Here is an 18119-nt window from a genome sequence, read left to right as displayed (position 1 = left end):
GCTTTTAATCACCCTTTCACAAACTTGAAAATGAAGGCATTTATAAAACGTTCTCTTGTGACCAACCCATCAAAACATGGACGATACACCTAGCTTAAAAACTATATATACTATAGTTATGCTAGGCTATATTGACACACAGGCACCTTTGCTGCTGCCCTATGAACATTCCTATCCTGTTCTTATTTACATCCTATGGAGAATACAAATGTGCATGCTTTGTTGGTTACATGGGTATGTGAAGACTTTTATAAAGAATGCATTTAAGTATCCCCTTGTCTAGCGACCCCATCAGCGATGCGCTCTTGTGTGGTTCAGCATGTCGCTTATCATGCATGAGGTATAAAGAGAACCAGCTCTTTATATTCTCATAACTGAGAAGTGCTGGCATATATTGTTCAGAAAGTTCACCGCATAATTGACTCTGGTGAGGTTGCACGATATGCTTGAACTATAATACATGAATGACCTTGCTATTGTCCATTAATTTGTCCATTAATCTTGGGAGGTCCTTGTGCGAACCATAGGACAGCGTCTGTTGGCGGTCATGGGCGCCGTGCTGTTGCAGGCAAAGGCACGTGTGAACTCTTCGAACTGCATCAAGGGGATGTTGACACGGTCCTCTGGTGGCAGTTCGCCACTTTCCAGCCACCGGCGCCTGCGGTGGACTGTGTCGCTAGCCTCGCAGTTGTCATGCCCATATGCCACGAAGAAGAGTTGTTCGGGCGTGAGATGCGGCAAACCCACCATCCGGAAGTTGGAATGGCCAAAGCGTCGTGCGCTTAGCTCTTCCTGCAGAAAGTAATTGAAAGATGTGATGCACTGTCAGTGCATGCTCACCACCTGCAATAAGCAGCCAACTCCTGTTTCTAGGCATACCGTTCTGTTTACTTTCGTTCTGTTGAATCGTGCACATAGCTTGCCACCATGGATTTCATGTGTAGTTAATGCTCTGTTAATGCATTGTACCTGATGTTGCAACTCCTTGCCATTCAGTACCATTCAGTTTAGCGCTCAATGCTTCAGTACTGAGCGTTAAACAGTTGCAAACTGCTTGCTCAATAATCTATTGTTGAAAACGGTTGTTTTAAGAAGCACAGTAGGGACAGGCGACGTCTGTGGTACAGCTAGCAAGATGCGGCAGTTTGCTTGAGTAAAAAAACTGTTCATGCTTAATCAAACGAAGGTGTACTTGAGACAAACGGTCGTCGGATTCACACAGCACTTGCTCCATCACCCAAGTACTCAGTCTTGCTAGCTCCGTGCAGTGCAGTGGAAGCTACGGGTCGTATCAAGCAATCACGAACGAGAGTCTGGAGGTCCTTGAATTGTTCACCGCTTATAATCTGTGTGCAAAATTTGTAGTCTGGTCTTGCGGAAGCATATTATGGCAGTCCATTATGATTGCCCACATACGAAGCTTATGTGACGGAAGAGCAGTGCATGCCAGTTCAGTGCCACGTACTTGCGTGCTCTTGCAAAACGAGCCCTTCATATCTCCTTCACGAAGCCTGGAGTGCGGCTCCCGCAATTACAGGGACGCTCCAGAGTGTCGTGAACTCGGGTCGGTGCGAAGCCTGCACTCATCTAGCGATTCCTGTTTAATGTTCATTTTGCACATTTGCTCTTCTGTGCGCTGGAATCCTGGAGCTTATCAGCCATTTACCGTGCAGTTCCTGACGTACACGCTGCCCCAAATCAGCTGCAGAAGAAACAGCCTCAGCTGTCCTGTAATTTTCAGTAATTTTTTAGTAATTTAGGATGGCCTTCGCAGAAACACAAGTGCTGTTAGTGATTAGCTAACGCCATGGTTATAGTCTCATTATCGCTTCGATCGCTTCGTTATAGCCTGAATTCCAAGCAAACAGGAAGCGCTCTTTGACAAAAATAAAAAAGGAAGGAACATTGAAGAGAGTATGCATTTGAGCCGCATTTGTAAATTGCCCTTCTCGATTACCAAAGAAACCCACACTCCCCGTGAGAAGAGGCCTGGTATGCCAGAGAAAGCGCAAAGAAGAAAGGGGTGGGTACACCGCCTTTAAATTCCCGCACCAACTCGCCATGACATCACGAATTTTCACAGCGTCTGCTCCAAGCATGGCTCCAAGGAGAAAAACTGCTGGAGTGGAGGGAGCGCCCGCCAAGTGAAGCGCCGCGTCGCCATCTCACGGGGGGCAAAAGCACGCCAGCCGCTGCAGCTTTCGTGTTTCGGGTCGTTGTATTGGTTGTATCTTGCCGTGCGCGGTGCTGTGCATATCCCAAAATAGGCTAGCGGGTGTTTTTTGGAAGGTTGACGTTCACGCAGTTGACATGTTAGCGTTATCCTTCTCATTTACTGCAGATTACCATTGCCTTGCTCTAAAATAAAGGAAAGCTTTATATTTAATGCTTAAAGGAAACGCTCGGCACCAAAGTTGCATGACCCTCCATGCAATGAGGATGCTAAAACACCGGCAACACCTGATGATCATGAAGATAGTAATGAATTCTTATGTTTGTATTATATATTTATAGTTATGCTACATTTGCAGTTTTTAATTGCTTTTTGTTTCGGCAGCTTTCATGATTGATCAATTTCTACACTGCATTAAAGAAGAGGAATAAACGCTGATAATTGCGCCATATCTTTTTCTACTTCGCTGCAGCTGCATATTCATGCCGATAAAATGGAAAAAATGCCGCAATAATCGGATATAATAATCGGATATCTTCAATCAGGATGTCTGCAATGTGGCTCGCCTCATAGCCCATAGCGTTGCATTAGAACTTCAAAATTCGTTAAGCAGTTAAAAACCACTGCATAATCGGCGAAGAGCACTGCGAAGCTTTTGGCAGGCCGCTTCTTGCCCCCCGCAAGATGGCCGCCGCCGGCTTCACCCGAGCCCCCACTCCAGCAGTTTTTCTTTAACCTCCTTGGTCTACTCAGGTCTACTTAATCTTATATCGGTAAAGGTTGATTACACTATATTATTAAGAAGCCAAATACTAAACTTTGCAAGTTTCGAAAACGTTACTGCACCACAACGGCCAAAACAGGAAATAGATTGAAATCTGTGGCGTCACAGTGACGCACTGGCACAGGGATTTCAGCGCCAGATTAAAAAAATGAAACTTGAGTATTTTATAATTAGCATATTACTGTGATATTATTAGCAAACGTAGTTTGGACAGAATCCTTTACCAGTCTAAACCGATTGGGTGTTTCTTTTTGGTGTCCATTTTGGTCTACGAATGCAGGCTCTTGTAAACGATGCTACAAACTACCGCCTTTCAGCATCGTACCTTGAAGACTGCATATGCTTGCACGAGGGCATCAGTCTGGTCCAAGAGGGCGGCACCCAGTGGCGTACGGTCGGCCGTCTTTTGGAGGAACGCGCTCTTGAGGCTCCTGCTGGCATTCTCGTACTGTTCCACCAGACACCGCGTTGTGATGTTCAGTTGCCCCTGGTAGCGCTTACTATAGATGTCAGAGCCAGCACGCTGCTCGGAAGCGTGCGCATAGCCTAGGCGGAGCGCCAGCCCTAGTGCTCTAAAGACTCGCACGGCGTAACGAGCTGCATGTATGGCAAAGGCGACGCTGCTGGCAGGCACGGACCAGTTGACGGTTACCAGCGGCATGTAGATTGCGCTGTTCCGTGCGTCGTATCTGGCCTCGGTGCCGAACAAGGACATCGCTGTTTGGTTCGCTGATGTGCCTAGGAGCGCCTGCTGAATTTCATTCTCTCGCAGCATTTTGGCGAAGAAGCAAAGACGTTTGAGCGAGTTACTCGGATCTACGTTGAGGGTGACGCTGAGCTGCCGCTCCAGCTCTTGAGTGTACTGGCCGAAGCTGGAGTCGTTTACAATCCACAGTGGAACAGCAGCTTCGACCTTCAGGCTATCCAATCTGCGCCTGGTGAACCCGGCATCGTTATCTTGATCTGACGTGGGCGCAGCCTGCGGCGCACGAATCCGAGTCGTTCTGAACCCCAGCCCTTGTAAAAATATTCTCTTCAGTTGCGATGGCCACTCGTTTACCCAGGTGCTTAAGTTTGCCGTCTGCAGCGCGAAAGCGCGCGCGTAGATAGCCGGGAAAACGCGCTCGACCTCGCGCGTGCAGAAGTCTTGGGCAGAGGCGTTCTCGGGAAGCAGGAAATTGGCTTCCAAGGCGCGCAGATGTCGAACGCTCGGCTGCGGCAGAAACGCGGCGAAGTGGACCATGACTCTGAATCCCACGTAGTTGAATACGGCCTGAGGATCGAGCAGGGTACTTCTTGACCCTTGCAGTTTTTCAAAGAATCGCGGCGACTTGATCAAGATATCGGCGTTTTCAGCGACTTTTACGGAGTCGGGGAAAACCGTGCGCAGGAAAGCGCGCACGCCAGGCGAGAGGACGCGGACCTTGGTCATCCGGTGCTCTTTCGCACCGACATAGCTGGCAGGGTAGGTCGCAACCATATCAGCCAGCAGTTCCATCGTCGTCTTGATGCTCGACACGTGTTGCGCGCCGTTGGAGGCTGGACTGATGAACGTCACTGTCTGTCCGATGGCGGTTTCCAGAATCTCCGTATACCCGGGCTCTTCGAAGTCGGCACGTTGGTAAAGCAGGACCGGCTCACCTATGGTTGGCACGGAAGCAGAATTTTCTTCTGGGTGAATGCCAACAGACACGCGTGCGAGAGCTTCCAGTTTCAAGTCTCGTGCCAGGCGCCCAGCGATGACCCACACGGCTTCCATGGTCAAGGGATTGTTCTCTGCTGGCCACGAGGAACCGAAATACTCGAAAAACAACTCGCTCAGTTCTGTTCGACTCCATTGTCCGTCATTCTCGTGGTCGAGGCACGCTTCTAAAAGGTTTCGGGCCGCCTTCATGCCTGGGTGTTCCCTGTTCAAGATATGACCGGCAGCGAGCTTGGCGGCTTCGTTGATTATAAAGGCGTCAGTAGAGAGTGCAGAGCCAACCATTGGGTTCCATTTTCGAGTCAGCTTGCCGCAAGTGTAGCTGTAGAAATTAAAGCATGGGTCCTCCCCAAGCATCTTGGCCAATTGCAGGGCTGATTCCTTGCAGTAAGGCGTGTCGCAGAAGTATAGAAGCCATGGCCTTGCGGAGACGACTGATCCCATCACCGTTCCGGCTGTTTCTTTGGTCTTCAAGTGATTCACAGCAAACGTTTCGGTCATAATACGGCCGCGAGGAATTTCGTGTTCCGTAGCTAGCGCGGTAAACAGTTCGAGGAAGGGTTTTCTGTTTATGGTGGCCTTGGTCGTAAACATGATGTACAGAATCCACATACCGGCGACTAACGCTAGTGCAAATACCAGTCTGCTCTCCGGGTAGAGGACCGCGGGCCCGTCCAGGTCCCAGAAGTTAAAGTCCTGTAAGTCGGGCCCTCTCAGAGGCGCGTGAGGCCTCGATTGCAGCTCGTAGTCAACGTTGTGCAATTCAATCACCTCATTGATGCCCTGATATTGTGGTTGCTCGACTCCTTCCATGTCTTCTAGTTCAGGAATATTAACAGCTATGCCGTTTTCGACTACTCGTGCCTCCTGCTCTGAAATGTCCTGTTGTGGTGTTTCCTCTTGCGGTGACTCCCCTTCCGGTAGTTCCTCTTCTGGTAGCTCCCTTTCCAGTGGTTCTCCATACGGTAGTTCGCCTTCCGGTTGTTCCCATTCCTGTTGCTGATCTAATGAATAATTCCCCTCTGGCTGCAGATCCTCCTCCGCGGCGATGTCATCGCGCAGCTCGCGCGTTTGCTCGGTTTCGTACATACGTGCGTTACGCGGGTCTAATTTAGCGGCTTCACTGGTTATTGTGTATTCGCTTCTTTCTGGCCTTGACCGATCCATAGCATGATCACTGTCACTGTGTTCTGCGAACTTTTCCAGTGGCGACAACACTGTCCAGTCATCAACTGCTCCAAAAGCGAGCTTTTTCGGCAGCACAAGCTCGGCAGATCTCTGGCCTACTTCTCTCGCGTCGTCCCGTTGGCTGCCTGCCACATCTACGCCAGAAGAGGAGGAGCCAATAATGTTTTGCCTATCCGCAAACGCAAGCTGCTGATAGTCGTAGATACCATCGTCGTCCATAGGCCTTATCTCAATTTCTTCGCCCTCAGGAAAGTAAGCAGAGCTGGCGGCGACTTGCTTGTACCTGTCATTCACGAAGTCAGCGTCATCTTGGGCGGCGGCTGTCGATTCACGTTTTTCATTTGTGCTTCTTAAGATTTTCTGGGGAGGCTCAGCACTGCTGTCTGCAACATCGACAGTGACGGGTATTTCTGTCTGTTGATCTGCGTCGAAGTTGGTTGCCACTTTGTGAGTGTTCGTTGCCAGTACCCGGGGAGTATCAGCTTTCGTTGTATGTTTTCTGGTTGTGTCCTCTGCGCGCCCCTTTTCGCCAGCTGCGCTGTACCAGCTTGCAAGACCACCAATGTTACTGAGAAAGCCTGAAGGCGCGTTGCTTTCCGCTTGAGTCTCCAAAGGTGCATTGCTGCCCCCATCATGTGGTTGACTAGCCGCCTTGGTAGCATCTACACTTTCAACGACCTTTGATGGTTGCTGCTTTCCTGCAGTCTTCTTCGCATCTTTAAGGTACCCAGCGCTCGGCCTCTTTTCGCCTGATTTATCGCCATTCTTCGGGCGGGCGCCGTCAGTTGTCGTTGGTTGTGGCGTCTCGTCGTCACTGTCCCTAATCTCTTTGCCACCCGTTTTGTCAGTTTTGTCACGGATTTCTTCAGCAGCTTGCTCGGTGCCACTTCCTCGCACCTTCTCTTTGCCCTCGCGTTTGCTTCCGCTTTCTGTTTGCTTATCGAGAGCCTTGCCGGATTCATCTTCGCCTTTCTTCACGGACGCATTACGCCTCTTGATGCCTTCGTCAATAGTTTTCACGTTCTTCGAACCATTGTCATCTTCACCTTTTCCCACGGACGCCTTGCGGTCCTTGACATGTTCGTCAGAAATCCTCATGCCCTTCAATGCCTTGCGCTTTCCTTCGTCGGCTTTCTTATCGGCCCTGTTTTCCGGTTTTCCGGTGGTGTCGCGTTCACTTAGCTTCTCGTCGCGTTCACCCGCTCCTTTTTCGACGCGTGTCGGTAGAACCTTTTCGTGTTTCGATTTCTCGTTGTGGCTATACGAAGATCCTTTTGTCGACTTCAACGAGGATCTACGCTTGTTCGTAGCGCCGGCTTCGCGCTTCAAGCTCTCGTTAGAAGGTCCCAAAGGTCTTTCAGCACGAGTTTCACCCTTCACACTTTCTTTAGAATGCGTAGAATGCTTTCTAGCTTTGGAGTCATGCTTCAGACTATCGTTGCCGGCTTCCCGCTTCATACTCCCATTAGAAGGTCTCGAAGGCTTTTCAGCACCAGTTCCACCCTCCAGGCTTTCTTTAGAATGATTTCTAGCTCCAGATTCGCTACTCGTACTTTCTTTGCCGGCTTCATGCCTCAAGCTCTCGTTAGAAGGCCTGGAAGGCTTTTCAGCACCGGATTTGTGCTTCAGGCTTTCTTTAGAACTCGTGGAATGCTTTTTCGCGCCGGATTCGCGCTTCGGGCTTTCGTTGGAATGTCTGGAGGATTTTTTAGCACTTCCTGCGGCGTCCGATTCCTTGGGCTTTTTCTTCGCGCCTTCCACACTGGCTTTCGCCGCTTTTGGGTTTGTCGTGTCTCCTCCAGCAATAGCCACCGTGGTCGACGTGAATACATATGTATCCGAAGGCAGCACCTTCAGGTGGGCATGGGCGTCTCCTCCGTGGGAGTCGGGTCTGGCTTGCTTCTCCAGGGATGTCCTCCCGATGTTCTTTTGGTGTCTAGAGGCCGATTTCGCTGAAGGACGATTCTTGTTCCCAGGTGCCTCTTTGGTCGCGTTGCTGTTGGTAGATGTAACAGCGCGACCCCAATGATGCTCCTTGGATGAGGCAAGGTCGAAAGGTAACGAAGTTTGAGCTTCTTTGCACCTCTCACTCGGTATTACATCAATGTCGAGGGACTGCTCGGAAAGCTCGTAGACTATTTCCGGAATGCGAGGAGAGCTTGCCTGGGTGCTATCCATGTCCTTCGTGTACTTCGGCGCGCCGACACCTTCGTCAATTATTTTCTGTATATCTCTCGGATCTGTGGGTTGCGATCCGCATTTGTTAAGGAGGCACTCGTCGCATATTTCGCTCACGAGGTCTTTATCTTTGTCAGTGTGGCGTGTGCCAACTTTTTTCGAACTCATGAGGACGGGCGGTGGCTTTATCTTTACAACGATACGACCTCGCTTCTTGTCCCTCGTTTCATCCGCGCCTGCCCGCGCTGCGCTTGATTTCAGGCTGTCTCTGAGCTGAGACAGGAGGGTTCTCTCTTGTGCCGTTGTTGCGGGAGGTTGCTTATTGTCGTCTCTGCCTTCACTTAAAGCGCTCTTATTTTGGTCCTTTGTCACTGATTGTCCAATAGTGCTGTCAGCCGAAGCAGGTACCCTGTTAGGTTCGTTTTTTTCAGATCCCGCCTTGCGAACATCAGAAGACTCTTTCGCAGCGCTGATAGATAATCTGCGAGCTTGCTTGTCCGGCTCGGCGGGCTCGTCCGATAATTCAGATCCCTCTCTGTAGCCCTCTTCAGTCTTTGTAGTTTGCTCTGCCGTAACGTCACCATAGAGTCGTTTGTATTTCGCCACGCAAACGCTTGCCCTCCTTGGAGGTTTCTTTGCTGGCCGGGTAGATAACTCAGATACGTCTGGTTCAACGACGGTTATCTTGGTTCCTTTTGTCTTTTTCGTGCGTGAATCATGCGTCGGAGTGTCTTGCGGAGAGGTTAGGCCCGTTGAAAAAACGCTGCCTCTTCTGAATTTTGCTTCGTGAATTTTCTGAACGCTCGCTTGCTGCGCGAGGCCTTTCGCTGAAACACTTGCTCGGCGCGCGGTTTTCGCCTTGAATGATTCGTGCTGGCTGTCATGAAGGCCTTCCGACACCTTTGCAGAAACGCTGGCTCTTCGCGCTGCTTTTGCTTTGAATGATTCGGACTCTTCATGAGGGCCCTCTGGGGATTTATCAGAACCTGTACCTTTTCGTGCTGCTTTTGGTTTAAGTGGTTTGAACATCTCTTGTGGGCTCTCTGGGGACACTGAAGAAGCGCCAGTTCCTCGCGCTGCCATTACCTTGAATGATTCAGACATTTCTTGGGGGCCCTCTGGTGACTTTGCAGAAACGCTGGTCCTTCGGGCTGTTTTCGCTTTAAATGAGTCGAACCACTCGTGGGGTCCTTCAGGGGACTTTGCGGACTTGGAGGAAACGCTGGCTCTTCGCGCTGCCTTTGCTTTGAATGAATGTTGCCCTGCTGAGAGGTTGTATAGATCGGGTGAAAGCATTCCAGAAGACACGCTGGCTCTTCGCGCTGCCTTTGCTTTGAATGAATGTTGCCCTGGTGAGAGGTTGTGTAGATCGGGTGAAAGCATTCCAGAAGACACGCTGGCTCTTCGCGCTGCCTTTGCTTTGAATGAATGTTGCCCTGGTGAGAGGTTGTGTAGATCGGGTGAAAGCATTCCAGAAGACACGCTGGCTCTTCGCGCTGCCTTTGCTTTGAATGAATGTTGCCCTGGTGAGAGGTTGTGTAGACCGGGTGAAAGCATTCCAGAAGACACGCTGGCTCTTCGCGCTGCCTTTGCTTTGAACGAATGTTGCCCTGCTGAGAGGTCGTATAGATCGGGTGAAAGCATTCCAGAAGACACGCTGGCTCTTCGCGCTGCCTTTGCTTTGAATGAATGTTGCCCTGGTGAGAGGTTGTGTAGATCGGGTGAAAGCATTCCAGAAGACACGCTGGCTCTTCGCGCTGCCTTTGCTTTGAATGAATGTTGCCCTGGTGAGAGGTTGTGTAGATCGGGTGAAAGCGTTCCAGAAGACACACTGGCTCTTCGCGCTGCCTTTGCTTTGAATGATTGTTGCCCTACAGAGGTGTTGCGTAGATCGGGTGAAAGCGTTCTATAAGACACGCTAGCTCTTCTGGCAGCTTTGGCTTTAAAAGAACCCTCGTCGCCTTCGGCTGGAACTGCAAGCCTATTCGATGAAACGCTAGCTCGCCGTGCTGCTTTCGCCTTGAATTGCTTATGCTCTTCCGAAAGATCCTCAGGAAAGTCTCTCGAGAAAGTACTTGCCCTGCGAAGAGCTTTGGTCTGGAAGTGGTATTGCTCGTTGCGCGTGTTTGCCTCGGACGGCGAGATGGTCTTTGACGAAACACTAGCTCTCCTCAAGGATCTGGCTTTGAGGGAATCGTGGTCAGCGGTGATTCGGTCCGGTGATGTGGGTAGTCCTTTTGATGATACACTTGCCCTTCGCGTTGCTCTAGCCTTGAATGAGTCCGCGTCTTCATTGAGTGGATGCGCCGAGTACGCTTTAGACGAAACGCTAGCTCTTCGCGTCGCTCTAGCTTTAAAATTAGTAGAGTCTGGTGAAGCAGCAGGCTCTGTGTCCGGGGACAAATCATCTGCGCCGTCTTTCATGTGCGCCCCAAGCTTGAGAAGAAGGCCGGCACCGACGCTCGCCCTCCTTGCAGCCAGTGACTTCGTCTTGCGCGGCTGAGGCGACTGTGCGGTATCCGAGAGTTCCTGCTGTATAGAAGATACGCTGGCTCTTCTTCTCGAAGCCTTCGCCGACTTTCCTTGAGCAAGCTCAATAGCCGCACGTTGCTGCATCTGCGACGCAACCGCAGCCGATACGCTCGCCCTTCTGGCGACTCGGTTTGGAGGAGGCGTAGTAGTCGGCCCCGTTGCTTTCGGTCCTCCTCTGTCCGTTAGGCCAACTTTGAGATCGCTCTTGCCGTCCTTGCGAGCTGACCTTTTCTCTTCGGTGGATATTCTCATCATCTGATCGTTGAGCTGTTCTGGTTGGCGGTCACTATCTGCTTTAGTGTGCTCGGGAATGCGGAGCATATGCCCATCTTTGCCGATTGCGCACTCGGTCATTGTATCGTCAAAAGCAACTGCCCCGCTGGGACGTAGATCGGCCGCCCTGTCTTGGACGTACCTTTGGTCTGGTTCTGGAACAGCAGCAGGCAGCCAGTAGCTGCTTCGAGCGCCTTTCAGCTCGAAAGGCGGTAATCTGTCGTTACTGACTCCTTCGAGGACCCGCGCTTCTGTCAGCGTTTCGTTGGAAATTCTCTGCAACCTTAGCGCATCTTCAGAAGCCTGCTGCGCCTTGCTCATAACTATGTCAGACAACCTGGAGAGGCTTAACGCAGTCTGATGTGATGGCGGACGTCCAACGACCGGAGCGCTCGCCCATCGCAACCGCTGCGCGTCGAGGGGCCCTTGTACACCACGAGGTCCGCCGAAGCGGTAACCCTGACCGACTGTACCTCGCACGCCTTGACCAAATGGTGATTGAGCGCTTGGCTGCTGCGGATACCTCATCGCAAACTCCATCGCCGATCCGTACCCTTGTGCTGGATAGGGCGCTGGCCTGTACGGAGTCTGCTCCCCCTGAAGCGCGTCGAATCGCGTGGACTCGTCCCCGCTAGTGGCATCAGGAATCCCACGCAGGGCTCTCCTGAGAGCAGCGTAGCCCGCGAGAGCTTCGTTCGCCTTCTTGGCGTAGAACACCGCCTTGTCCATCAGCTCCTTGGTGTACAAAGCGCGCATTCGGTGCTCGGACTCGTTGCTGCACTCAAGCGAGTCGATAGTGCGGGCGGCCGCGCGGAACTGTTTCGCGAGGCGCACTGCCCGCTTAGCATCGCGAGCGGCGATCGCCAAACGCGTGCTGCCCCTCGACTTGCCCTCTTCGCTGCTCACGTCGCCCAGCAGGGACGCGACGGACGTGTCGCTGGATCCGCTCAGCGTGAGCCCTTCTTCGTCTGGCACGTCCGTGGCCTCGTCCTTTACGTTGGAGTGGAAGCCCGTCAGCCGGTGCTCGGGGTCTACGCAGCAGCGCTCGCAGCACGTGTTGCAGCGGCACAGCTTGGTCATGTAGCATCGTGGTGGGCAGTATTCCGGTATGCACGTGATGACGTCGGCCGCCTGCCAGACGATGCCCCGCTCGTGTTCGTCAAGGAGCTCCCCCGCTCGGCACAAGTTGCTGCCGAGCTTCTCGAAGTATTCGTAGTTGAGTTCCTTGGGCAGCGAAGACGACTCGTCACCGCTCGTCACTACAGCTGAGCCTTCGTGACGGTTCGTCGGACTCTCGGAGCTTTTGGAAAAAGTGGGCGAATCAGTGATGGCCACCCTTGAGCTTTTGGACTTCTTTCGTCTGGCTGTCGGCTTCTGGTAGGTCTCGTCATAATCTTGCCTGTTGTCGTAGCGAGCGGGAGATTTGCGGCTGCGGTTTTCGTTCTTGGCCTTGGGGCGCCTTTCGTTTTTCTTCCCGCTGTAGTCCATCATGGAACGGGACTTCCGCATGATCGTCGTGGACGAAGGCGATGCTCTTTCTCCGAATGTGTTGACGGTTTCTTTGGCGCGTCGTCCTCGAGGTACCTGTCAGTGCGAGTGATGGCGTGTTGGCCGTAGCTTCTAGACCACCGCAGCTGCTAGGTCGAGCCGAACGGCGCGAGACATTAACGCTTCACGTGCCACGTGGTGGCTCTTCTTTTGCTTCAGCTGTGGCGGATGAACAAAATATGCGTGGAAATGGGATGTCTACAAAATAAACCAAAATATGAAGCGTTTATTTACTACGGAGGAAGAAGAGGAAGAGGAGGAATAAACTTCATTTATCGAAATGTTGTGAGGCAACAACAACAAATGAGCCGGCGGTGGAATCGCTCGAAGTGGGCGGCGTCCCTATGGTCCAGGATGCCGTGAGACTGAGGCGATAGCCTGACCCTGTTCACCAGACGACGCTGTTGTTCAGGGCTCGGGCTTGTCAGCTGGGCTTCCCACTTCTCGACGGTTGGTCCGGTGATGGGCGGTGTCGATGGGCTGTGCCCACACTCCCACACCACGTGTTAGGAGGAAAATAATATATTATTTATTCCTTAAAGGGGATGATGTGTCGTATCCAGAGACGACAATGACGAAGTGGCGGCGACAGCCTACACAATCGCTTAGAGCGCATGCGCTGAGAAACGAGCACGTCACCGATAGCGCTTCGGTACTGTCGTCTACTCGAAGAAGTCAAGGGTATACCTGTGTTGGCCAGGGCCAGCCTTCTCAAATATTTGTGGAGTGACATGTGTAATGGGATTGGCAACCCGGAGCGGGTCGTCAGTATAATAGACTTGTGTTTAAAACAAACGCAAGTAGCGCCGATACATTATCCAGAGAAGACATATTTGCCATCAAACACGACTATAAAGGGAGTGATAACTGGTCAGAATGTGCTGTGAAACGTTGATGTAAATGATACGATCATGATTTATAGTGATAGAAGCGAGCATGCTGTTCGCGATTTAGTAGGAACGGCAATTTTAAATTGGCAAAGAAAATCTCAAAAGCCAAGAAAGAGCAATAAGTATGCAGTACTTAATGACCGGCGACTTACGTACAGTAATCTTATATACTGCATCCTAAGTATACGAAGGCTTCACCGCCAGGTCGTGCTACTTACTTAAAAAAAGTTCAATACTTACAAGCATTTCTCTCGCAAACCATACTTAGTTCAAGGGAATTTTCCATGTCTCAATCATTTCTCTCGTCGCATTCGAGTGCTGATTGCCATGTTATCAGTTGTTAACGAAACTTTTTCTCGAGTCTCTAAATTTATTAAGGCAGTTTTTCGCGTGCGTACCATGGCCACGCACATTTATATCTCCTTCCGTTTCTCTTTCCACGTAAGTATGAGGCTCTGGACAGGAGCTATGGCGCTTCAATGTAACCTGAGGCCTGACGGGCCAACCGACTGAGCTATCTCTCCAGGCAACATCCAAGGGTCACGAGTTCAAAGCCCCTGTTCTCTTCCTTTTTTCTGTTTTCCTTCTTTTTTTCTTCCCTCTTTTTAATATTTCTTTTCTTTTAGTTTATCACTGTACAGAAACCCTCTTAAACAAAAATCTCTATTATGTATGGCCACACATGTGCAGGTCATAAATACCAGGTTTCTCCAGTTGATTGCCATCTGTGCGGTTTAATAGAGCTCAGATTGATCCACCTTGACTGATCAAAGAAGGCACCACTGTAGGTTAAATGAGGCCTACAACCCCTGCGGTGGCGGTAGAGTATCCGCCTCGCGTGCAAGAGGACCGTGGTTCGAATTTCGGTGCCGCGCAATTTTCCACCGGAAGAAAAAAAAAAAAAAAAAACGTGTGTTGAGAAAATTGCATAAACAGGCCTGGAGTGCGGCCTGATCCCGGTGACCAGAACCGGTAACGCACTCTCTCACCAGAACAGAATTGGCCACCTTGGTGCAGTACTTGGCCACAACTTCCTATATGAATACAACAATCAAACGCCGGCCCTCAGTCCCCAGCAGCCGCGAAGCAACTGACCACGGCGGCGGTCAGATCTGTGACGCAGCAGAAGGTGCTAAGAATCCCTGGCTCCGGAGAGGCCGCCATTGGAATCTGAACCTGGCAACGTCTAACGTTAGAACGTTATCTAGTGAGGCGAGTCTAGCAGTGTTATTGGAGGAATTAGAGGGTAGTAAATGGGATATAATAGGGCTTAGTGGGGTTAGGAGGACAAAAGAAGCATATACAGTGCTAAAAAGCGGGCACGTACTGTGCTACCGGAGCTTAGCGGAGAGACGAGAACTAGGAGTCCGATTCCTGATTAATAAGGATATAGCTGGTAACACACAGGAATTCTATAGCATTAACGAGACGGTGGCAGGTCTTGTTGTGAAACTTAATAAGAGGTACAAATCGAAGGTAGTACTGGTCTACGCTTTTATGAAGACGTGAAATCGGCGATGGGTAAAGTCAAAACAAAATACACTATACTGATGGGCGACTTCAATGCCAAGGTAGGCAAGAAGCAGGCTGGAGACAAGTCAGTGGAGGAATATGGCATAGGCTCTAGGAATAGCAGGGGAGAGTTATTAGTACAATTTGCAGAACAGAATAATATGCGGATAAGGAATACCTTCTTCCGCAAGCGGGTTAGTCGAAAGTGGGCGTGGAGGAGCCCAAATGGCGAGACTAGAAATGAAATAGACTTCATACTCTGCGCTAACCCTGGCATCATACGAGATGTGGACATGCTCGGCAAATTGCGCTGCAGTGACCATAGGATGATAAGAACTCGAATTAGCCTAGACTTGAGGAGGGAACGGAAGAAACAGGTACATAAGAAGCCAATCAATGAGTTAGCGGTGAGAGGGAAACTAGAGGAATTCCGGATCAATCTACAGAACAGGTATTTGGCTTAAACTCAGGAAGAGGACCTTATGACGTTTTTTACTGGTCGATTTGGAGCGGCCGCCGAAATCCTCGAGCGAGCGCTCGGGTTTCACAAACCCGAATCGGCCAGCGGAGCGCAAAAACGCTCCGCGGGGGATCACACAGGAAGTCTGCGTACACGTGACACAAACCGGTTCCGGAAACCGTTCAAGTAGCTGAGGAGTTCTATAGAGATTTATACAGTACCAGTAGCACCCACGACGATAATGTGAGAGAGAATAGTCTAGAGGAATTTGAAATCTCACAAGTAACACCGGAAGAAGTAAAGAAGGCCTTGGGAGCTATGCAAAGGGGGAAGGCAGCTGGGGAGGATCAGGTAACAGCAGATTTGCTGAAGGATGGCGGGAATATTGTTCTAGAAAGACTGGCCACCCTATATACACAATGCCTCATGACCTAGAGCGTACCGGAATCTTGGAAGAACGTTAACATAATCCTAATCCATAAGAAATGGGACGCCAAAGACTTGAAAAATTATAGACCGATCAGCTTACCGTCCGTTGCCTACAAAGTATTTCCTAAGGTAATCGCAAATAGAATCAGGAACACCTTAGACTTCTGTCAACCAAAGGACCAGGCAGGATTCCGTAAAGGATACTCAACAATAGACCATATTCACACTATCAATCAGGTGATAGAGAAATGTGCGGAATATAACCAACCCTTATATATAGCTTCCATTGATTACGAAAAAGCGTTTGATTCAGTCGAAACCTCAGCAGTCATGGATGCATTACAGAATCATGGTGTAGATGAGCCATATGTAAAAATATTGAATATCTACAGAGGCTCCACAGCCACCGTAGTCCTCCATAAAGAAAGCAACAAAATCCCAATAAAGAAAGGCGTCAGACAGGGAGATACGATCTCTCCAATGCTATTCACAGCATGTTTACAGGACGTATTCAGAGACCTGGAGTGGGAAGAACTGGGGATAAAAGTTGATGGAGAATACCTTAGCAACTTGCGATTCGCTGATTATATTGCCTTGCTTAGTAACTCTGGAGACCAATTGCAATGCATGCTCACTGACCTGGAGAGGAAAGCAGAAGGGTGGGTCTGAAAATTAATCTGCAGAAAACTAAAGTAATGTTTAACAGTCTCGCAAGAGAACAGCAGTTTACGATAGGTAGCGAGGCTCTGGAAGTGGTAAGGGAATACATCTACTTAGGGCAGGTAGTGACCACGGATCCGGATCATGAGACTGAAACAACCAGAAAAATAAGAATGGGCTGGAGTGCGTTTGGCAGGCATTCTCAAATCATGAACAGCAGGTTGCCACTATACCTCAAGAGAAAAGTGTATAACAGCTGTGTCTTATCAGTACTCACGTATGGGGCAGAAACCTGGAGGCTTACGAAAAGGGTTCTGCTGAAATTGAGGACGACGCAACGAGCTATGGAAAGAAGAATGATAGGTGTAACGTTAAGGGATAAGAAAAGAGCAGATTGGGTGAGGGAACAAACGCGAGTTAATGATATCTTAGTTGAAATCAAGAAAAAGAAATGGGCATGGGCAGGACACGTAATGAGGAGGGAAGATAACCGATGGTCATTAAGGGTTACGGACTGAATTCCAAGGGAAGGGAAGCGTAACAGGGGGCGCGGCAGAAAGTTAGGTGGGCGGATGAGATTAAGAAGTTTCCAGGGACAACATGGCCACAATTAGCACATGGCCGGGGTAGTTGGAGAAGTATGGGAGAGGCCTTTGCCCTGCAGTGGGCGTAAATAGGCTGATGATGAGGATGATGATGATGACTTATTGCTTAAGATTGGAGTTCATATATTATTATAGCTTCTCACTTTATTCTATGCGTATTATGAAGAGAAAAAAATTACGCTAATGAGCGACACTCGCGTCCCTCAATGCGTGGTGGCGCAAATGATTGCCTTTGCACGCGCGCAACAGTCTGAGCACGCATGCGATTTAATATCCTTTCTTCGAGCTCCCTCGTGTCTTAGAGAGACGACGTGCTTCGGAAATCAAAAGCGCACGCGTGGCTACGACAGCACGTTGAACTGCGTATCACGTGTAAAAGCGTCGTTTTCAAGGACTTCTGGAGGGGAGGTGAAGCCCAGAAGTGAAGCCGGTCGCCGCCATCTTGCTAGAAGCAAGAAGCGCGAACCGCCGTATTGACCCTTTTCAAGGAGCAGTTTGTTCTTCAGAAACGAGGTGGCGCTTTCGACGGCGCGTCGCTAAAGCCCCTCAATCTCCCAAAGTAGCGCCATTCACTTCCCTCCTCCTCCGCTCGGCGCGGCCTCGACGGTGGCGCCGCCGGTGGTGGGCCTGCCGTAGCAGACGACGGCTAACACGCTACGGGAGGAAATCCGCAGAAAAGTTCGTTCGAGCCCTGCGGAGCAGTTTTTTCAATCGAGATCTTTCTTCGTCAGTCGGTAACTGGCCTTTAGAATTTCGTGTTGGAATTGCGGAAGAAATAGAGAAAAGGACCATTATTCAAGGCGTATTTAAGGCTTAAAGCGCGCGACGTAGAGTTCGTGTTGCTGAAACACGACACAAGCACGCGGTGTACTCAAACACGCGCTTAATTACCAAAGTTTGAGGTGTTGACAGCGTGAAAGTATCTGTCCGTGGTTTCGTAGGTTCATTTACGTACCTGCAGGATACTTTTGTTCGGCCGGCGCGTGAGAGATTCCGGCTGTGTGCTGTCAGCAATGCCTGGCAACAGGGCCGTTTTTTTTCATTGCGGGGTGCTTTGGTAATCGTGACGATATATTGTTTTTTTATTACAAGTACTGCTCCCGGAGGGCACATGTAATGGCTAACGGAGGCCTCTGAAGAGCACGTGACATTACAATAATGCAGGCGTCGCAGGGAGTGTTCGCA

General features: G+C 50.3%; 1 protein-coding gene across 1 annotated transcript; it reads right to left on the bottom strand.

Moving 5' to 3' along the window:
* Window positions 1–85: 85 nt before the first annotated feature.
* On the bottom strand, window positions 86–12339 carry LOC126536344 (uncharacterized). Its single transcript, XM_050183275.3, has 3 exons — window positions 10105–12339; window positions 3283–8298; window positions 86–792 (listed from the first exon to the last, which is right to left on the bottom strand). The coding sequence occupies exons 1-3, from the start codon at window positions 12337–12339 to the stop codon at window positions 496–498; spliced, it is 7548 nt and encodes a 2515-aa protein (XP_050039232.2). The 3' UTR covers window positions 86–495.
* Window positions 12340–18119: the final 5780 nt, after the last annotated feature.

The sequence above is a fragment of the Dermacentor andersoni genome, chromosome 4, assembly GCF_023375885.2.
Source record: "Dermacentor andersoni chromosome 4, qqDerAnde1_hic_scaffold, whole genome shotgun sequence".
NCBI classification, from domain to species: Eukaryota; Metazoa; Arthropoda; class Arachnida; order Ixodida; family Ixodidae; genus Dermacentor; species Dermacentor andersoni.
This window is presented reverse-complemented; position numbering and strand designations above follow the sequence as displayed.

What these genes read in the sequence shown, in the direction of transcription:
- LOC126536344 (XM_050183275.3), bottom strand. Translation starts at nt 12,339, where the DNA reads ATGCGGAAGTCCCGTTCCATGATGGACTACAGCGGGAAGAAAAACGAA. An exon ending in AGACCAAAGCTCTTCGCAGG is followed by an intron (nt 8,299 to 10,104) that starts GCAAGTACTTTC and finishes CTCCTGTCTCAG; the next exon opens with CTCAGAGACAGCCTGAAATC. An exon ending in AAGCATATGCAGTCTTCAAG is followed by an intron (nt 793 to 3,282) that starts GTACGATGCTGA and finishes TACTTTCTGCAG; the next exon opens with GAAGAGCTAAGCGCACGACG.